General features: G+C 38.1%; 1 protein-coding gene across 1 annotated transcript; it reads left to right on the forward strand.

Moving 5' to 3' along the window:
• Nucleotides 1–291: 291 nt before the first annotated feature.
• gabrr1 (gamma-aminobutyric acid type A receptor subunit rho1) lies at nucleotides 292–11,718 on the forward strand. Its single transcript, XM_042777342.1, is given in 10 exon segments — nucleotides 292–707; nucleotides 1,470–1,517; nucleotides 1,929–2,038; nucleotides 3,482–3,549; nucleotides 3,823–4,046; nucleotides 7,417–7,499; nucleotides 7,596–7,736; nucleotides 9,254–9,406; nucleotides 9,550–9,746; nucleotides 10,088–11,718. Coding segments are annotated over 10 exon segments (1,422 nt in total). The 5' UTR covers nucleotides 292–609; the 3' UTR covers nucleotides 10,388–11,718.
• The last annotated feature ends 5,479 nt before the right edge of the window (nucleotides 11,719–17,197 follow it).

Below are 17,197 nucleotides of genomic sequence, written 5' to 3' on the forward strand. Positions count from 1 at the left end.
AATAAATCAATAAATGAAATACCACAAAAGGAATTAAGGGAGTTAAACAGGTAAATAAATAAAAACAACGTTTTCATTCCAGCTCTGAACACTCTGGACTTCAGTAGCTAGTGAAGAAACATCTGATCCCCAGAAAATCTGAAATTTAGTAAACTCTCCAGTCTTTTGGCTGGTCGTTGAATCTCCTTTCGAATCATATATTATACAATTTATACTCACCAAAATGTTTCATTTTAACGCCTCTAAAAAATTCGTTCAGAAACACCCTTTGGAAGAAATTAGAACAATGTTGAGTGACTATACCACCCGATTATGTAAGTGTAATTCAGATAGCACGTAATACCCATGGAACATTACATAATATACGACCATCAAATGTCTGTTTCACTCTCTAACCTGCGAAAGCTCCTCCTGGATGCGAGAACGCAAGGCTGCAGCAAACAGCAGATCTGACCTTCACTTTAATGCAGATTAAACGCATCTGGACGCCGCAGCGCGCGTGCGGTGGATGGACGTCCTCACAGGCTGCACCATGAGAACGGATCTTCTTTAAGAGCTCTTTTTAATAGTTTCTAACAGGATTCTCGGCTGTAGGTTGATGTGGGCATCATGCACGCGGATGTCTGCTTTATGCTCTGCGCGTGTTTTTTCTCCACTGGAGCGCTGCAGCTGCGCGGACAGGTGCTTCAGACCTGCAGCCAAACCAGGTGAGGGCATCTCATGCATTTAACTGTTATTCATGACAAACGTGAATAAATAAATAACTGAGGAAGAAGATGCAGACGCGCGCTAAAGGGTAGATGGAATGTGATGCACGAATTATATTATGTTTTATTAACAACTCTCTGTCAGAAAAAAAAAAAGAAAGAAATTAAAGGTGTGAAAAAACTTTGAAAATGTTGAAAAATGTACATTAAATATACTTGTCTGCACAATTTCATTTTTAGCTGAATTCATGCAGACTGTACCATTCTATCAAAAATAAATAAACAAAAACCTCAAAGTTTTAGGATTGTTGAAAGATTTAGAACAACGAAGCATGACGTGAACAATTACTAGGTCTCTAATTAGGTGTAAACAAATTTGTGTCATGAAATCTGTGATGATGTGAACTCCTTATTTCCTTGCTTCTGCTAAACTAAAGCACGCAAGCTTCTTGATGTTTGGAACATTCTCAAAATATGATCATAATGTCAGTGTAAAGAACTAGCATCATTAAACAAGGGGAGGATGTAACAAACACAAAGAAGATTCATTTTATTCACTCACATTGTTACACTGATTATTTTGATGTTGTATGCAGAACAGAATTTTCATTAGCATTCTCCACTTATTAAGGGCATTAATACATTTTTTAAAATTAATTTATTTATTTTGCAGCATGATCATTAAAGTGCCTAATTGGTTTGAGATGTTGTTGTTGTTGTTTGTCGCTTATATCTGATGGTGTCATATCCTGCATTTGTCAGATCCAAACGAGAAACCACCAGAACAGAGAGAGAAGCACATAAACCTGGAAGGTAGCACAAATATACATTTCATTTCATTTGCTCACCTCTTAAATAATATATAATATATTCTATATAATATTATTATTATTTTTTGGGGGTGTTATTTTTTTGATGCTAATATTATTGTTGATGGATGAGTGAACATTAACAGAATAATATATTAAAAGTGATTTTACAACAGCTACTGCATGATGTGGTGCAGAAAACGAAGAGGTTTATAGACTTTCATAAATTTCATTATTAAAAAAAAAAAAAAATTGCATTGTATATTAATTTAAATATTAGATTTTCATTCTCTGTGCTTCAAATACATCCATTAACCACATTGCAAAATCTGTTCTGTTTGCATTGGAATTATGTTTTGACATTTATCATGATTTTGTGTGACCTCTTTTCCTTTTTTATTTCTGTGTTTAACAAGACTTTACTAATGAGAAGTCCAGATGTCACGAAAGCTCCCGTTACGAAATCAGAACAGCTCCTCAAGTTAGATGACCATGACTTCACCATGAGGCCTGGCTTTGGAGGTGAGATGGGAAGAATGCTTTGAGCCCCAAAAACAAAAGATAGGAAGCTATGCTGAAGAGTTTCCGAGCTCCTAAAGGTAGAAAATATGGGCTATGAAGAGAAGTCTTCTGGGTAGTCTAAACCAATATAAATGTATTCTAGTTCAATTATTTAAATCTTAAAAGATATAAATGCTAACGTGTAAATTACTTAGTAAATAAATTTAATATTATTATTACGTTTATGTTAAAACTAAATCAATGATTAGTTTATGTTGTTGTTGTTGTTGATGATGATTTCTACTTGTTTGTGTCATTACTTTATTGCCTTTATTTGTGGTGCATATGAATTAATATGCAACCTATGATTATCATTAATGCATTAATGACCAATACGGAACACTAGCAGATCTTAATAAACACCACAAGACTCAGATTTATGTAGGATTTGAACTGACATCACAGGCAATCAGCTTTACATAAGCTCAGGCCAGATTATGAGACTGATTTACTGTGGCTCTGTGCCACGAGCATTCACTTATCTGCCCGTATCTTCACTAAAGTTCACACTAACTGTAAATACTACAGTCAGATCAAAACCAGATTAAGGGTTATGAAAATACTGTCCTAAGGTGAAGAAAGGACATTCCTTCTTTTGACTAATTTCTTTTGCCTTTCAAAAGTTCCATGCAAGTTTTTTTCTTGCCGAGTGCTAAACTAGAACATGACAGAAAGTTCAAGAGCTTGCTTAATACATTTGAGCTAATCTCTTAAATATATATGAAATGCTGATGAAGTGTGCTAAGAAGTGGACAGCCAGATCACCAAGAATCACCTTATAATCACAAAGACACGTTTTGTTTTATGTACCAATCCACTTTATCTTGCCATACTTTTAAATGAAGTGAAGTTTTGTTTTTTAGCACTTTTAGGTCTATTCTGGTGTGCTATGATCATTAATCTTTATATTACATGAACATGTCATATAGCAATTATAGAGTCTGGACATTTGCTAATAGCCATATTGTAACATAAATCCATATGGCAGTCAAAGTGTTCAGCTGCTCCAAGTTGATCTAGATGATTGATCAGATGGACCAGCAGCTGGTGGAGCCGAGGTTAATCCTGTACCCCAGTGGTGTTCAATCTTATCCTGGAGCACAAACTTGCTCCAGCATACCTTTGTAGTGATCCTGAAGACCTTGATCAGCTGGTGTTATATAGGGCTGGCGCTAAACTCTGCTGGAAGGTGCCCTCCAGGTGTAACCATCCTTGTTGTAGACCTTGATCATCCTGGATTGGTATTATGGCATGGGGTAGTAGACCACCTTGAACTAATACAAACCAGTTAACATGTTCAAAAAACCAGCCTGACCACTGGTTGTCACATCAGTTTTTATTTTTTTTATTTTTTACAATGAGTGCATTATAAAACAGTTTAAAGCTTATTTTTCTTCATTTCAGGGCCCGCGATACCTGTGGGTGTTGACGTTCAGCTTGAGAGTCTGGACACCATCTCTGAAGTAGATATGGTAGGAGACTGACACGTGTCTTTTTAAATATGGCTTACAGATTTACAGAGTGCATCATGAATGATTCAGGACTATCATGATGTTTTCCACTCTGTGATTGCGCCACAGGATTTGGATTAGGACAAAAGCTCTAATTCAGCACCCAGTAACCTTTCCATGCACCCTAGATGTGTTGACAAACACTTTTTTTCTTATAGAGGGCTCTTGGGATAGAAATGAGGCTGCTGTTTAAACTGTTTAAAATCAGTTGTTAAGATGCCTGGCTGATTACAGGACTTCACCATGACCCTGTACCTGAGACATTACTGGAAGGACGAGCGACTGTCCTTTCCCAGCAACACCAACCAGAGCATGACCTTTGATGGCCGGCTGGTCAAGAAAATCTGGGTACCTGACATATTTTTTGTCCATTCCAAACGATCCTTCATCCATGACACCACCACAGAGAACGTCATGCTCCGAGTGCATCCTGATGGCAAAGTGCTCTACAGCTTGAGGTAAGTGTCACAAATTACTCACATGCACATGCATTCTGATGATCTTACCACAAAGCTCTGACAGGCTCTGATTCAGGCTTTGATTTTCTTTTTGTATTTAACAACTGACCTCTCCGAACTGCAGAAGCACTCAATTTAATCCCGATCAAAGCTCGAGAAACAGATTGCCAGCCATCAGAAGAGTTATGTTACGTCCGGCTTTGCCGTAGATGTATGACATTGCTGGGTCTAAACCTAATCAGTGAGAGAGACTCAGATTTGCTCAATAAACTAAAAGATCTTGTTTTTCTTTCAAACCTCTTTGATGTGAACCAGCAGTTATTTTTCTGACATTTAGGATTTCCATGTTTGCTATCACGTTTACTGTTGTTGACCAAGATCTGTCATCTCTAAGAGGTGCTGATCCTAGTTTTTGCTTTAGATGAGTGAACGTGTGGATTAATATGTGGGAATCTGTGGGATTAATGCAAGCCACATGTAGATTCAGACACAAAGCTGGCTCGTTGGCGAGTTTTAATCTCAGAAACGTCCCACACCCAGTCTGCTGGACAGAATGACTTTATTCTTCTATGTACATGTTGACTTACAGTCTATAAGTCAATCCTTGTGTCAAGGCTATCTTCTCCCTACACCCTCTCAACCATTTCATCTAGAATCTTCCCTTTTATCCAAGGCCAGATGGTCAGAAAATGGTACAGTGTGGAGGAAAAAGAGAAGGAATTAGAGGAGGAGAAGGGGAGGTGGAGGGATGCTGGGAGAATTGGAGCAGAGGAATGGAGCAATGGCTGCTGCTTATATATGGTCATAACGATGATTGACAGGACTGGAAGGTTAAGCTCCTTCCGAACCTGCGTTGGGAACTTCATTTCATTCAGTCTTCCACCAGCACAGCACACACAGCCTGCAGCTGCTCCACAAACCGTTCCACCATATCATAAGATGAATTCCAGCGAGTGGGTTCATCATGTAAGAGCTTTTGGTCTGGGAGGGACAAGTCTTTCTGTTTCTTGGCCAGCTGACATGAAATTGGTTATCTGGTGAATGCAGATATGGGTTTTGAAACCTTGACAGCAATGCAGACACCCTGTTTATTTATATTGCTTCGTTCAAAGCAAAATGGAGATTTTGCCTGAAACACTGATCTTCCAAATTTCTCTTCAAAAGCTTCTTAGCTGTGTGTTGTGTGTGTTATCTCAACAACGTCCAAGACACCAGGATTGCAGTTTCAGTGATGAATTAGTTCTCTTCATGTCCACAGATCAGTTTTGCAACGGTTTCTCTCAGAGATGCTGGATTATGAGGTGGTTTATTATAGATGTATCTCTGTGTACGTGAAATCATTTTGATTTGGAAGCAAATGGTTGAGGATAAACTGTCGTAACATTTGCTAGGATGTTTTCCGACTGTATAGACAGGAACTTGTTCCATGTAGATTTCAGTAACACCCTGCTTCAGTTTTCTTGTTTCAGGTTTCTCGTATATAAATCCCTCTGAAAAGATTAGTAGGGTCATGTTCATCCTCCTCAGCATGATGCTGTGAAAATAAAATATACATTTCCATAATAAGCAAGTGGCAGACTATAATAATTTTTTTTTTATTGAGCACAACATTAAATCATCACTTAAAAAAATCATTAAAATGTCAAACTCTGGAAGTATTTCCTGCATGTTGACAAAGGAGGCTGGGTCTGCAAGAGCAAGATGATGGAGGTAATGAGAAGTTTGATCTACCTCAGGGGTGTCAAACTCAAGTCCTGCAGGGCCGGAGCCCTGCAGAGTTCTAACCCTGCTCCAACACACATACCATTTTTTTTTTTAAATAAGCCTGAAGGACTTGATTAGTTGGATCAGATGTGTTTAATTAGGGTTGAATCTAAACTCTGCAGGGCTCCGGACCTCCAGGAATCGAGTTTGACATGCCTTCATTAAAGCTGCTCGCATTCTCCACTAGCTGTAGCATGTACGTGAATGAGGCACACACACGTGTTTTAAATGAGTACAGTGGCGTTCTTTACTGAAGAATATACAGATGAGGAAAAGTGGGGAGTAGGCACAGAAGATTGCTAAAGGGGGGAAAAATGGGGGAAATCCAGGGCTTGCAGTGTTAGGAAGGCCGCAATGGGAGCTACTTCCCGGGACCAGACAGATAAATAACGGCAAGTTGCCGATCTTTAATTTCAAACCCACTTTGTGGGGTTCTGCTTGTATAAATACAGCAATTGTTGTCAAGTGCTCTTGATCATGCAGCTCCATCCAGGTGTGTTTGTAACTGACTGTGGATTTCAAGGAAAGAAATCCTTGGTTTGTGAAAAGATGAATTAGCACAAATCTATTGACACAGCATTTTTTCACCAGCCTTTTATTGTGGTATATTGGTAGCAGCGTTATTTTGTTAGGGGAGCTATGTTGTATCTCCACCTCAATCCTGATCTTTGGCCTCAAATGGCAGTTATTAACCCAAGTTAATGTCTTTTTCTGAACTTTTTCCATTTTTTTTTTCTGCTTCTTGCATGTTTCATAACACTTTTATAGTGAAATGTCGTGTGATTGGTGCTTAAATTGTGTCCGTTTTATCCAAAACAGATATTATACCATTGTTGCCACTAAAGATTAATGCATTAATGCATTACATACAACCTACACTAAGCCCTGGACTAAAGCTAACTAATAGTGTTAACAAAAGCAACCATGTGATAAAAACACATTTGCTAAAGAAAAAATACCATTTTAGCCTGCTTCAGAAAGTCTTTGAGCTCTTATATTGTGACTTGTACCTGAGCACTGCTGTACTGGGTGAGCTACCGAGCAAGTTTACATGGCAGAAATACCATACATGTGGAGACGATATGTGATGCAAACATCAAAATGTATTTATAAATCATGCAATATGGTAAAAGTATTTTGAGGAGCCACTTGAAAATAAGCCTTTGTTAATCGATGTCTGCCCCTGTAATCATAATTTGTGTAAAAAGGAATAAAAGTTGTTGCTCTTTTACTGCCATTAGTGTTCAGTTCAGCTGGAAACTGCAGTGAACTGGATGTATAAGTACAGTTTTGGAGTTTTGCAAAAATGTAGGTAGAGGCATGTTTTTCCAATGAACCTATGTTGTTTGTTTGAAATAGTAGCGTATTGAATACTATAGCAAAAATACAGGATCCTACATCAGTTCAAAGCTTATTTGTTAACAAGACTCCTCTCCCTGGAAACAAATAACAGGATTATGAATTAAATAAATGAAATTATGTTTGATTATTTATATTTTATGTATTTTTTCCTCGTGGGGTTACAGCCCCCGTAGTATAATCATTTTCAGCTGAAATCACTAAAATAAAGGAGACAGTTTCTATATTGTGGATTTGTTCACAACAGGGTCACAGTCACAGCGATGTGCAATATGGATCTCAGTCACTTTCCCCTGGACACCCAGACATGCTCACTGGAGATTGAGAGCTGTGAGTCTAAACACAACACAGCTGATGTAAACATGTTTTCATGTTTAGTGTTTCAGTGTTTGTGAGATCATATGTATGGTGTTATTTGATTTTCAGATGCCTATACGGATGACGACCTCATGCTGTACTGGAAGAGAGGAAACAAATCTCTGCAGACGGATGAGAAGATCTCTCTGTTTTTGTTATTCATTTAGGGGTTTCGAACTAATGCTGTACTGGCTTTCTACAGCAGCACAGGTACTGAGGATTGCATCTCTGGTCCTTCACTAACCCCACCTTAAAACCAGTACTCACCAGTTTTACACCATCCTCCATATTGTCTCAAGTAATTCATGTCATGTAATTCCTGACTAGCAAAGACCGTTAAAGAAGTTAAGATTTAAAATTACTATTTGAAAACACAACTTTATGAAAGTACTTAGCAGTTTTGATGCAATGCAAAAACGACCAAAATGGCAGTTAAAGACAGCTCAGTTAGAATGCATATCTAGATATAATTTATGCAGGATACACACAGTATTTTCTTTTCCCAAACCTTTAAATTAATCTAAAATCCATGATGTAGATTATGCTGTGTCAGCAAGTAAGAACCTACATTTGCCGCAAGCTAATGTTACCCTTACGAAAAAGAAGTTTATTCAAGTGTGCTATTAGTATACTTCTTTTAAACTAAAAATAGGAAAGTATGCTTTTAGTTTACTTTTTATGTACTTCTCAGAAATGGGCTTTATGTACTTCTCAGAAATATACTTAAAATGACATTTAAGTATACTTGACTTATACTTACCAAAAGTCTAAATATACTTGAACTATACTTAAGTATACTTAATAAAATAAACTTGAAGTATACTACTTTTTGGTAAGGGTAATCATGTAAATAAATGATGTATTGATCGAGACGATGGTTAGTGTGATAGTAAGTAAAGAGCAGACAGTACCATAACGAATGTGTTGTAGAAACGCTAGAAGTAGTTCTCTTCACTTACTCCAGGGATGTCCAATCCCTAGTCCTGCAGAGTTTAGCTCTAACCAGAAGTAAATAAACCTGAATCAACCTCTTTAGGATTACTAGACACTTTCAGATGTGTGTGTAAGAGCTAAACTCTGCAGGACAGTGGCCTTTATGCCGGGTTCACACTGCACAACCGCCAACAACTTGGTCTGGTCTACAAATGTTTCACAACCAAACGCACGTGAGAACTGATACGGGAAATAATGTAAGATCATGAGAAAAAGATTGCGCTGTCAAAAACAGTAGCCAGCAAAACAGCTTGCGATCCAAGTTGTCTCTATACTGATTTGCAGTAAAAAAAAAAAAAAAAGGAATATGAATGGTGGCTTGCAGATGTTCTGTTGCAGATCTATTATGACTCCTCCCACTGAACGTTTCCTTGCCCTGTATCTGTTCTCTCATTGGCTGTAGGTCGTCACTGATGTCGTATCCAGTCAAAACACATTTCACACTGCAGGACTATGAGTCGCCAACAGGTCCAGATATTTAGCATGCCTAATATCTCACGGGCATTAGCGACACATTGGCACTTCTCTCAGATCACATCTTTGATAACACACACACTACGCGATAGGTACTAGAGACTAAATAAAAATAATAAATAGACAGGGATATTCACTTTTGTTCCTGGATGGCCAGAGAGTTTAGCTCCAACCCTTATTAACCATATCAGAACTAGCTATGTTTGATTAGCGTTCCCTCCAGGAACCCTGTACATTTTTCTCTTCTATCTTCTCTGCAGGTTGGTACAATCGTCTTTACATCAACTTCACTCTGCGTCGTCATATCTTCTTCTTCCTGCTTCAGACGTACTTTCCCGCCACTCTTATGGTCATGTTGTCATGGGTGTCCTTCTGGATCGACCGGCGCGCTGTTCCTGCGCGGGTTCCTCTGGGTGAGATGTTTCAGCTGAATCACGTTTATTGCATATTGCTGCAAACCACTGCAGCATGTTGTTTTTGCATCATTTCATAAAACATGTACATTTTGCGTTATGCACTTTTTTTAATAAACTGATCAAGCTGATCTCTTTTGTAGGCATCACGACGGTGCTCACCATGTCCACCATCATCACTGGAGTGAACGCCTCCATGCCCAGAGTCTCCTACATCAAAGCCGTGGACATTTACCTCTGGGTCAGCTTCGTCTTTGTCTTCCTGTCTGTGATCGAGTACGCTGCTGTTAATTACCTGTCCACTCTGCAGGAGCGCAAAGAGAGGACGCAAAGCAGCAGGGTAAGCTAAGACCATTTAGTTATCATTTATTAAAATGTACTTGTGTGGTGGTTAATACAGCAAGGCCATAAAGTACTTAGTACAAGTATTTAATAAAGGTGGCATTCAAGAAATTCTTAAGTTCTAAGATAAATTCAAAGTTTGTCAGAATGTTTTTATGTGCAATTTATAAAAAAATGTTTGTTTGTTTTTTACCTTAAATCTAGCAGAGCCCAAAAATGAGTGAGACCTTATAAATGAGTGTATTATATGCACTTTACAGGGAAAATGACAGGATTTTTGTGTTATCTGATGAATGTGCTTTAAATTCAGAGCATGCGATGTGTGATTGTGTGATCCAGCAGTTGCCGTGTACGTGTGGAATGACCCATCCTGGTCAGATGATGATGAGCAGCAGCTACAGCGACATGGACATGATGACCACAGGGAACTACGGCATGTCCGAGCTGAACGGAGACAAACAGGAGCAGTTCCTGGTTCATCTGGTCCTGGATAATGAGCAGGGAGCTCAAAGACCGGCTGTAGGCTCAAGCAGCAGCTTATTTATAGACACTCATGCCATAGACAAATATTCACGGGTCATTTTCCCTGGAGCCTACACACTCTTCAACATCATATACTGGTCCATCTACTCACAATGACTGCTGCTCCTTTACATTATATGACATTTGAGAAAGTCTTGGGAATACAGGTTACTTATGAAAAACTGTTCCCTTTTTTTTTTTTAATTACGCTTGAAACATGGATTCAATTTTAGCCTCTCTGCAATAAACAAATACATGTGACTGTATGTGTGCAGTTGACATGATGCACTAGTTTCCTCTCCTCAAAAGAAAGTTTATTTTTCTTGGATATTTTAATCTTTAGGTTGAGTAGCAAAGAACATTGATTTTGTCAATAAATATTAAATTGCCTATTCAGTTAGCAATTTGTTTAGCATTTTCATGTAAAATGTGTAAATTGCAGTGATTTGATGGGCCATGAACTTTGAAATACAGAAACATCAAAATGAACAACAGAGATCAAAATATTAAGTACATTATTGTTATTACTATAGTTTTTTTTTTTTTTTATTGTGGGGTTATTTTTTTTGGAACTTTGAAAATACTGCAAATCAGGTATGATGGAAAAAGATATTTCCATTTGCCCTCCTACAATGGACTAAATCTGAAAAATGTATTCATTCATTCTTTAGTTTTGTACCTTAACATAATAGATGTTCAACATTTAAGCATAAAGGCACAAAATACAGCATAAAAATACAGTATGTTTTGCTTATTTGTGTTGATGCAACATATTGGCATCATGTGTCATGATCTGATCATGTGACAAAATATCTTGAATGTGCAGTGTAACACATTAAACTCCATCTAAACCAGGCCCTAAGATCAGGCCCTTTCTAACGGAGCATGCTGCACAACTTCTTGTCCAGGCCCTTGTCATTTCTAGGCTGGACTACTGCAATGTTCTTCTGGCTGGACTTCCATCAAGCACAATCAAACCTCTAGAAATGATTCAGAATGCAGCGGCACGACTGGTCTTTAATGAGCCCATGTTACACCTCTCTTTATCTCCTTGCACTGACTACCGGTCGTGTCTCGTATCAAGTTCAAGACATTGATGCTTTCATATAGAACAGCCACAGGCTCAGCACCCGCCTACTTCCACTCACTACTATAAATCTACATCCCCTCCAGAAGTCTGAGATCCGCAACGTGTGCGACGCCTCGTGGTACCATCACAGAGAGGCTCAAAATCACTTTCCAGAACATTCTCGTTCACCATTCCTGGCTGGTGAAATGATCTTCCCACAACTATCCGGAATCCCTGACAATTTTCAAGCTACAGCTGAGAACTCATCTCTTCCGAAGCTACTTGACTTCATCATAAAAAAAAAATAATGATAAAAAAATTGTCTTTCTCATTATCTATTCCTTCTCTTTCTAGCTTGTACTTATTTGAACAATTTCTAAAACTTGGTATTAAAAGGACTTCCTGTGTCTGTTTGCCTCTTTAAGAAGAATCACTTTATGTATCCCCCAATTGTTAGTGCTTTGGATAAAAGCATCTGCAAAATGACTAAATGTAAATGTAAACCCACTTTTTTTTATAATTGTATTAAAATTACTGTGCATATTTTTTGCATGTTACTGAGTGCATACTAATTTACAGACTACATGGAATATTTGTACTTTTAATTTAATTTTTAAGAACTCAGAACCACTGAAATGAACTAGAAAAGGCAAAAAAGATGATTTAAAAAAGTGAAAATTGTGACTTAACTGAAAACAGCCATTACTTAACAGTAACAAAATATTTCACACTATATAAAAAAAAGTTGTTTTTGAAATTGTAAATAAAACAGATTGCTGGAATATTTTTATGAGTAATATGTTTAACTCTGTGTTGCTGTTTCTTTGTAATTATTTATGAAGTTTACTAGTAATTTCTAAGTGCAAACCCTACACCAATTATTTTCAGCGCAGACACTCGAGTGGATTGCAAAAAAAAAAAAAAAAAAAAAAAAAACCTTTGTTGCAGCTGGCTGATAGTAAAGTGTTTCTTTGGAATTTTATAAAGTTTCATATTATTCCAGAAACAATCATAACAAACAATCATTGCTCTTTAAACAACTACTGAGATTATTTATTTTTATGAATATTTATGCATTACAGATGAAGACATTGATACAATACATTATTATACATTATATGAACTTTTGGTTGATGTTTTTCTTGTATCTCCTGAGTTGTGTGAAATACAGTGTTTTTGAAAAATAAAGTTTTTCCTGACAAAATTTTCATGTGAAACAGTGTATTCTCTTTTTTTAAAGCTTAAGTTTTTATTTGGCAAGCGTATAACACTTATAGTTATACAATACAGATTGTCTCAAAACGTAGGAAAACTGTCGTGGGACAGAGGTAAGTTGGCTGTATATGTACAGTAGGCTACGTATCACTGCAGTCACACCATCCTCCAAAGTGCAGATCAGTTTTCCAGCATCCCTCCTCCACCCCAACTCCTCACTCTTATTCTATTTCCCATCCCATTTTAGGGATATGGGGAGTTCTCTCCCGAGCTTGGAGCCCTCCCTCTGGAGAGCATGCCAAATATGCTTACTTATTGCTCAATCCAATTATATGTTTGTGCGAACTCGTGAATCTGCCTGATTCTTCACAGCTGCTTCAGAATGCATTTATACAGTTTATCAATAATGTGATATCTGGTTCTAGCCAATCAGCAGCCAGGAGCACAGATGAACACATCAACAACCTGTATGTAAATGAACACACAAAAACACAAACACTGATCCAGCAAAATCTCTGTACGCCTATCTTGAGTCTAGAGTCTGCACACTTGTAAATAACATTCCTGTACATTCATTTAAACAATTACAATTCGCAGAGTGCAGCCTGCGATAGGGCTGCCAACCGTTCCGTATAATATAGAACTGTCCAGTATTTAAGGGATCAAAGAAGCGTCCCGTCCCAAAGCTATACGGAACGCAGTGTGTCCCGTATTCGCAGGCATACGCCGTATGACCACCAGATGAATAACAAATTCTCAGTTGATAATTAATTATTCTTTTTAGCAAAAATCATTGTTTTATTTGTGAATGTAGACATTTGAGAAAGGCTTTGAAGGGGTCATATGATGCAATTTCAAGTTTTCCTTTTTTTTTTGTGTGTTTAGACATTTGAGACATTTTCTCTTTGGAGTGTTATGAGTTCTTGGTGCATAAAGATCTGTAGAGTTGCAATGTATAAGGTGTGTAATCCAAGGAGTTATAAAACGGCTCGTTCTAACACACCCCCACATGTCTACGTCACTATGTGGGAAGATTTGCATAACGCCACCCAAATATTCACACAAAGACAGAAGGCGTAACCTTTGATTCTTGCTGTTGCCGCCGGCTCCATGTCATGGAGATGCTGTGTGTTTCGTGGTGAATGCAAAAATACTTTGTTTGGTCTTCCAAAAGAGGACACTACTAGAAATCAGTGGTTAAGTTGTATTTCAACACTGTTCCAGAACAGTTCAACCCAAATATTCAGATGTATGCAGCGCATTCTATGGAGGACTGTTTCCTGATCCTGAGAGAGGACTACAATGCTGGCTGTTCTGACTCACAGTCTGTAAGTATGTTTACATATGTAAAGGATTTGCCACTGATGATTCAAACACGATGATTCCAGTCCTTGTGCCCCCTGCTCTGCACATTTTGTATATCTCTCTTATTGCTTCAGACGTTTGTTCTATTCGAACATAAGTGCCCGGCGAAGTGGAAATCACAGGATATTCTGCCATGATTCCAGTTTGAAACAAATGTATAGACCCCTTAAAAGTTTGTAAACATTGCAATGTCTCCGGGTGGGCGGGGCTTAGCTCCGGAGGCAAAAAAGAGGCGCGGACGCATTGTTGACAAGCGTAAACTAGCACGTTTTAGGAGGGATTTATTAAACATGGATGCAGAAGAAGGTTCGGAACTGTCCCGAATATGTACAGTCACTGACTCTGCGGGACCGTGACAAAAAAAAAAAAATAATAAAAAAAAAAGTGGGAGTTAGCATACATTTATCAATTAATTCAGTTGATCACTCAGTTCACTGACCTAAACTGGTTATCTGACCAAAATATAATGACGATTGGATAACATTACAGTAGCCTAACTTATTTATTTATTTATTTTAGCTAAGCCTGGTGTAGTTCTTGTATCTTGTTCTCATTGGAAACATTTTACCAGGTTTTGGATATTTCCTAGAGCAACATATGAATTACTTTCGGGTGGTTTGGGGAATTTTGTCAAGGCTTATTGTCTAATGTAACCTATCGCTGTGGGCTAACTATGATTAGCAATGTGGATTATTTCAAGAGACCATTCAAAGGATGGCACACACATCTATCGCTGTATGTTTGTTTAACATTTAAGCTAGCTAGTGCGCTGAAGGTTGGTGACTTTTCACCTATAAAACATAAACTTGCTGATTTGTACTAGATAAAACCCAACACACCAGTACATATGCATAGATATTTTACCTAATATGAAGTGTGCACTGCAAACACGAGCATTATTTATGATCGTCTCTGTATAGTCTGCACGCCGTATTGCATTCAACCACCAAATTGTCTTCTTGATTTCTTTGAAGAAATGTCGGCTGGGATCCGGTGAAACTTTAGTTTTGAACCAAAAAGTGCTGCTCCTTCTATTCTGGCAGCCAAAAACACAACAAGACGACATTTTAAAGTCAAAACCTCAAACTTTCAGCGCGCCTGCTATGAGTTCTTCCTTATGTTTTGCCTCCAGCTAGAGCGGTGACGTCACAGTGACGTAGGCGATTAAGGGGTCTATACGTTCCATTCAAAGTGCATTGAAGTGTGTGAGACATTAATTTAAATTGTATTTATTTACAGAGGTATATGATGTCACACTTGTCCGTGTGTGAAGACGTTGTGCAGCGCAAATCTGTGAATGAATGTTCCGAAGTGAGGTAAACTTCAACAGATTTCCCCTGCTCAGGGAGTAGGGAGTAATGAACACTGTGTAGGGATCATGTCAATGGGAACACAGTTCATGCACAGAGCTCACTTCTAACGAGCTGATTATCTGAATCAGGTGTGTTAACAGAGAGACATGCAGAATATGCAGAACTGGGGGGCACGAGGACTGGAATTGATAACCGCTGGTGTAGAGTAGCGCTTGTTGTTTGTCATTTCTCAGATCACAAATGCAGACATGGTTTTAATGTTTACGCAGCATGATGCAACGCAACGTGTAAAAAAATAGTATAAGTCATTATAATCCGTAATTATGTCCCCACTGGATGCAACAAATGGCTCATTTGTAATGGTTTTTACTGTTTTTGTCTTGTAGCGCTGTTGCTCTGACAGGGACACTCATCACAGTATGGTGAGGGGCATAACATTTCCGTCACATGCTTGAGGCATTCGACCAATCACAATGCACTGGATAGCTGGCCAATCAGAGCACACCTCGCTTTTCAGACCGATGAGCTTTGTTCAAGTAGACGCGTTTCAGAAGGTGGGGCATAGATGAGAAACAATAATGTACAGTATGTTGAAAATAATGTGTTTTTTGAACCTTTACCGCATAAAAATTTAATTACACCAAATACACAAAATAACATTCTTTTAGCAGCATCATATGACCCCTTTAAGAGCAGGCGAAATCCTCTTCCGGTTGCTCCCGCTTCATACGCTATATTATTGCAATAAAATGTGATAAATAAAATGTAAATAAAATTTCGCGTCATTTGTATGCATGTCATTTCACAGTATTTTTGTCTCCTAAATTACTACAGTACTTGTGCTGTCACAATTCTATAATGGTAGTCTACAATTTACTCGGGCCAATTACATTTTTGGTATGACATTATTTTTTTTATTTATTGTACATAAATAGGTTAAATAAAACAAATTATTATTTCTGAGAACTTTTTAACTGCAGGCAGACATACATTATGGTACAAATTGCTCTAGAAAAATCCAATGATGATTCCAAGACTGTGGAGAACAGTGCACTATTGCACTTATATACTGAGGTTTTAATTACATTATTGTAATATAGTCAGTAGTGAACTACAGGTGCTGGTCATATAATTAGAATATCATCAAAAAGTTGATTTCACTAATTCCATTCAAAAAGTGAAACGTGTATATTATATTCATTCATTACACACAGACGGATATATTTCAAATCTTTATTTCTTTTAATTTTGATGATTATAACTGACAACTAAGGAAAATTCCCAAATTCAGTATCTCAGAAAATAAGAATATTGTGAAAAGGTTCAATATTGAAGACACCTGGTGCCACACTCTAATCAGCTAATTAACGCAAAACACCTGCAAAGGCCTTTAAATGGTCTCTTAGTCTAGTTTTGTAGGCTACACAATCATGGAGAAGACTGCTGACTTGACAGTTGTCCAAAAGACGATCATTGACACCTTGCACAAGGAGGGCAAGACACAAAAGGTCATTGCAAAAGAGGCTGGCTGTTCAAGGAGCTCTGTGTCCAAGCACATTAATAGAGAGGCGAAGGGAAGGAAAAGATGTGGTAGAAAAAAAGTGTACATGCAATAGGGATAACCACACCCTGGAGAGGATTGTGAAACAAAACCCATTCAAAAATGTGGGGGGAGATTCACAAAGAGTGGACTGCAGCTAGAGTCAGTTCTTCAAGAACCACTACACAAAGACGTATGCAAGACATGGGTTTCAGCTGTCGCATTCCTTGTGTCAAGCCACTCTTGAACAACAGACGGCGTCAGAAGCGTCTCACTTCAAAAAGTACTGGACTGCTGCTGAGTGGTCCAAAGTTATGTTCTCTGATGAAAGTAAATTTTGCATTTCCTTTGGAAATCAGGGTCCCAGCGTCTGGAGGAAGAGAGGAGAGACACACAATCCACATTTCTTGAGGTCCAGTGTAAAG

This window comes from Cyprinus carpio, chromosome A20 (assembly GCF_018340385.1).
Source record: "Cyprinus carpio isolate SPL01 chromosome A20, ASM1834038v1, whole genome shotgun sequence".
NCBI lineage: Eukaryota > Metazoa > Chordata > Actinopteri > Cypriniformes > Cyprinidae > Cyprinus > Cyprinus carpio.